Source organism: Lolium rigidum, chromosome 1 (genome assembly GCF_022539505.1).
Source record: "Lolium rigidum isolate FL_2022 chromosome 1, APGP_CSIRO_Lrig_0.1, whole genome shotgun sequence".
Lineage (NCBI taxonomy): Eukaryota > Viridiplantae > Streptophyta > Magnoliopsida > Poales > Poaceae > Lolium > Lolium rigidum.
Genome location: NC_061508.1, coordinates 111,786,781 through 111,791,213, shown reverse-complemented (window position 1 = coordinate 111,791,213; position 4,433 = coordinate 111,786,781). Strand labels below are relative to the sequence as shown.

General features: G+C 42.6%; 1 protein-coding gene across 1 annotated transcript; it reads left to right on the top strand.

Annotated features, from left to right (window-relative positions):
- Positions 1-486: 486 nt before the first annotated feature.
- On the top strand, positions 487-906 carry LOC124650119 (actin-7-like). Its single transcript, XM_047189683.1, has 2 exons — positions 487-597; positions 682-906. The coding sequence occupies exons 1-2, from the start codon at positions 538-540 to the stop codon at positions 904-906; spliced, it is 285 nt and encodes a 94-aa protein (XP_047045639.1). The 5' UTR covers positions 487-537.
- Positions 907-4,433: the final 3,527 nt, after the last annotated feature.

Here is a 4,433-nt window from a genome sequence, read left to right as displayed (position 1 = left end):
TTTTTTTATCTTCTCTTGATTGCAAACTGTTTGTTCACAGGAGGGCCAGATTCGTCATACTCGTCAAGTTGTTTCCACAGTCTCTTGTTTATTCACTGTGATAAATTTACACAAGATCAGGGGCCTTCCCTGATTGCGTGCCAAAAAGATTCAACTCTACTTTTACACATTAAGTTGTTTTTCACAAACTCTTTGTGATTCTGTGTCAAAATTTTACTTTCAACATCCTACTCTACTGTGTAAAAGCATTACGTTTAGCCAACTTTCCATTTAGCAAGATGGAACTACAACACATTAAGTTGCTTACACAGCCTCCTGTGAGAAATTTACAGAAAATCAGGGGCTTTCCCTGATTCTGTTTCAGTGTTTTCTTTGTGAACTTGTGAGCGGTGTCTTTTGACTTTCTAGGCAACACATTGCACACATCCATGGCTGTTTTGTCAAACATCGCAAGCCATGGATTTCTCTATAGAGCGACAGTATTGCTTGCTGTTAATTGATATCATTCTTATGCTACTTGCAGATATTCTGTAGACAATGGCTGACGGTGAGGACATCCAGCCTCTTGTTTGTGACAATGGAACCGGAATGGTCAAGGTCAGAATTATTTTCTCTCAGCTGTTACACTGCCATTTCCTGCATTTATTAATATGACATTTCTCATGGTTTATTATTATCTAGGCTGGTTTCGCCGGAGATGATGCACCAAGGGCTGTTTTCCCTAGCATAGTTGGCCGCCCTCGGCACACTGGTGTTATGGTAGGAATGGGACAGAAGGATGCCTATGTTGGTGATGAGGCACAGTCCAAGAGAGATATCCTCACGCCGAAATACCCAATCGAGCATGGTATTGTGAGCAACTGGGATGACATGGAGAAGATCTGGCATCACACTTTCTACAACTAGATGATACCCCGCGCGTTGCTGCGGCATAATAAATAATATGAGATTATCTGTGCAAAGAAAATAGGAAATCATTCCTTCAAAGGAAAATAAGGAAATCACCAAGATAAGTTCTAGACGTTGTTATAGATATGAAAATGAATTAAAATGGATAACAGATAAATAGCGATGAACTTCTGTAAAGAAACTTTTAAAAATGTTTAAGCATTAAAACGACTTAACTCAGTTTTGGCATTAGTGTAGATGGAGGAGGGATTACAATAGACATTTAACACATTCCTTGTATTATATTTAAAACAAAATATGCAAAAATACGAAGTTCATATGGGTTAGAAGCTGCCCACCAAAACTAAAGATGCATACATATAACAGGGAGTCGAAAGCCCAAAACTAACTGAACGGTAGCGAACAAAATTGCATAGTTGTAACGTGTGAACAGCACTTTCTGAAATCTGCAGCAGTAGATCAGTCTGTCATATGTAAATACCCAGCATTCATATAAAGCTCTGTATCGCTGAGTGAACTATAAAATCATTGGTACTAAAATGGAATGTTGTAGACCATTTGAATTCAGAAAGATACGTAGAGGACTGGACCATATGACATATTGTTCAAGATATTTCGCTCACACAGATTGATACATACAGTGTTAAGCTGCACTATGAACAACTAAAATACTAAAATGTCAACACACTGTCTATTCAAAAGATTGGTACCTTTTAATCACTAAGAAAGATAAAGTATACCCAGTCAACATAGGATAATAAACACAATTCATCGAGCGATGTGTGACATACTACATGCTTAATACAAACACATATATCTTCTAAAGTAAAAAAAAACACATATATCTTCTCATGTGCTAAACTACTAACAAATTGATCTGAAAGCCTTCAGTAGCTCCAGGCGTACAGTATAAACCTGCTAATACAGATGAAGGTATTCAGTACTTAAAATGGTTTAAGGCCAAATAGCATAACAAAAAAAAACAGTAAATCACATGCACAATATGGTGATATGGCTAGCTAGTTTGTTTACCAGCAAAGAATGACATGCGCACTCACGGAACTTCAAATTAGTTAAACGTGAATCCCATGCAATGATCTTCCACCTGCAACCTCAATCCTAGCTAGCATTAAGAGGATGCACGCACTTCACCCAAATGTTAGCAAGCTGCAAGCAGATCTTATTCCCATCATTCATAAACGCTTAAATAAAAACGATGATCCAATCAACCTGAAAATGAACAGGGTAACTTCCTAGCCACATTTGTAGCTGCGCCTATTTGGCCTCTGGATAACAACTTGAAAATGAACAGGAAACTTTCCTACCCACTTCTTTTGGCCTGGCGCGAGTAGCAAGAAAAATCCAACGAAAATCCGACAAAATCACGCGAGGCAGAACGTCGAGCAGCTTTAGAGCGGGAGAGAAATAATCTAACAGATTAATTATCATGAGTGGGGGGATAGAAAGAAAGAGAGTAGAAAACTTTGGAGAGGACAACTACCGAGGTAAAGACCAGATATGAACTCGATCACACGGATATCCATGGCAATACGGTGAGCTTTTTATACATGAAGGAGACGCCTGGTCCGTTCAGCCAAGAAGTTTCTAGTGTATTTGTAGGGCAATCATGGCTGATGAATGCTGAGCATCATGGGACGGTTTCAAGCAATTGTAGCGAGGATGGCATAGGTCACAACAGAAGAATTTGTACCATGAAGTCGGTAGGTCGCAGCGGCGGCGGAGAAATCAGGGAACACGAACGGACCAAGGGGAAGGGCGAGCGAGTGCAGCCTCAACTCGAGGAAGGACGAGCGAGCGCAGCGGGGGCTCGTTCAGCCCATTTACGTCACGTCCAGGCCAATTATGTATACCAGGCCACGAAAGAGCAACCCATAACGAAAATACCGAAGACGGAGAGAGCGACCAGCGACGGAACCCAACACAACGGATCGGGAAAATAAGGACGACGTGGACGCAGGAGAGAGCTGGAAAATCAAGTAGTGGGGGACTCCTATTTAGAGATAAAAGAGCCCATTTACGTCACGTCCAGGCCAATTATGTATACCAGGCCACGAAAGAGCAACCCATAACGAAAATACCGAAGACGGAGAGAGCGACCAGCGACGGAACCCAACACAACGGATCGGGAAAATAAGGACGACGTGGACGCAGGAGAGAGCTGGAAAATCAAGTAGTGGGGGACTCCTATTTAGAGATAAAAGATGAGCTCCGTGTGGCGCCAGAGGAGCACCCTGTGTTGCTTACTGAGGCTCCTCTGAACCCAAAGGCCAACAGAGAGAAGATGACCCAGATTATGTTTGAGACATTCAATGTTCCTGCCATGTATGTTGCAATTCAGGCGGTGCTCTCCCTCTATGCAAGTGGTCGTACTACTGGTATGAACTGTTTCCACTTTTTAGTTCAATTTGATGCTTTGCTTATGCTGCCATCCACTGGTAGAACTGTTGTCAAGTTCCTATAATTAAGTCATGATATATGTTAAACAGTTTTCGTAATGCTTATCATATGCCATCCACTAATTTGCGTAAATTGGATATACCGATTTTGATTACTGCTCAGTGCTTGCTATACCATATGCATTCAGAGAGTAATTGTAATTATCATGCTGTGAAGCTATATTTAGTTTAGTGCAGTAATTTGTGGCTGAATGTTTTTTCAATCTACAGGTATTGTTCTCGACTCTGGTGATGGTGTCAGCCACATAGTGCCCATTTACGAAGGATACGCGCTTCCTCACGCCATTCTTCGTTTGGATCTTGCTGGCCGGGATCTCACGGATTCTCTTATGAAGATTCTCACCGAGAGAGGCTACTCCTTCACAACCTCAGCCGAGCGGGAAATTGTAAGGGACATCAAGGAGAAGCTTGCATACGTTGCCCTTGATTATGAACAGGAGCTGGAAACTGCCAAGAACAGCTCCTCTGTTGAGAAAAGCTACGAGCTGCCTGACGGTCAAGTTATCACGATTGGCGCAGAGAGGTTCAGGTGTCCTGAGGTCCCCTTCCAGCCATCCATGATCGAAGGACGAGTATGATGAATCTGGCCCGGCAATCAAGAGAATATAAAAAAAACTCTACAAAACAGTGCGAGGCTAGATTTCATGTTTTAAACATATACTACAATGTCTAGCATTATTTTTAAAAATAAAAGTAAATTCGGGTGGTGCGGAGATTCGAGCTCATGACCTAGGATTAGAAAGCAAAGGCTTCATCCGATTGAGCTATTACAGTCTTCTGTTATCTCTAGACAGACATTATATATAAAGAGTAGTGTGGCGCCCCTCCCATGGGCGCCACACATCCTGCCACGTCGGATCGGCGCACCAGCTCAGCGTCGAGGGCGCCACGTCGGCTGGGAGAGTGGCGCCGCGGCAGCACGGCGCGCACACGCATGTGTGGCGCCCATGGGAGGAGCGCCACACAAAAGGGTTAGATGAGTGAAATAGTTTGCCCGGAGAATCAGTCTGTGCTATAGTTGCAAAAAAGGTTTATTTTTGTGTAAAT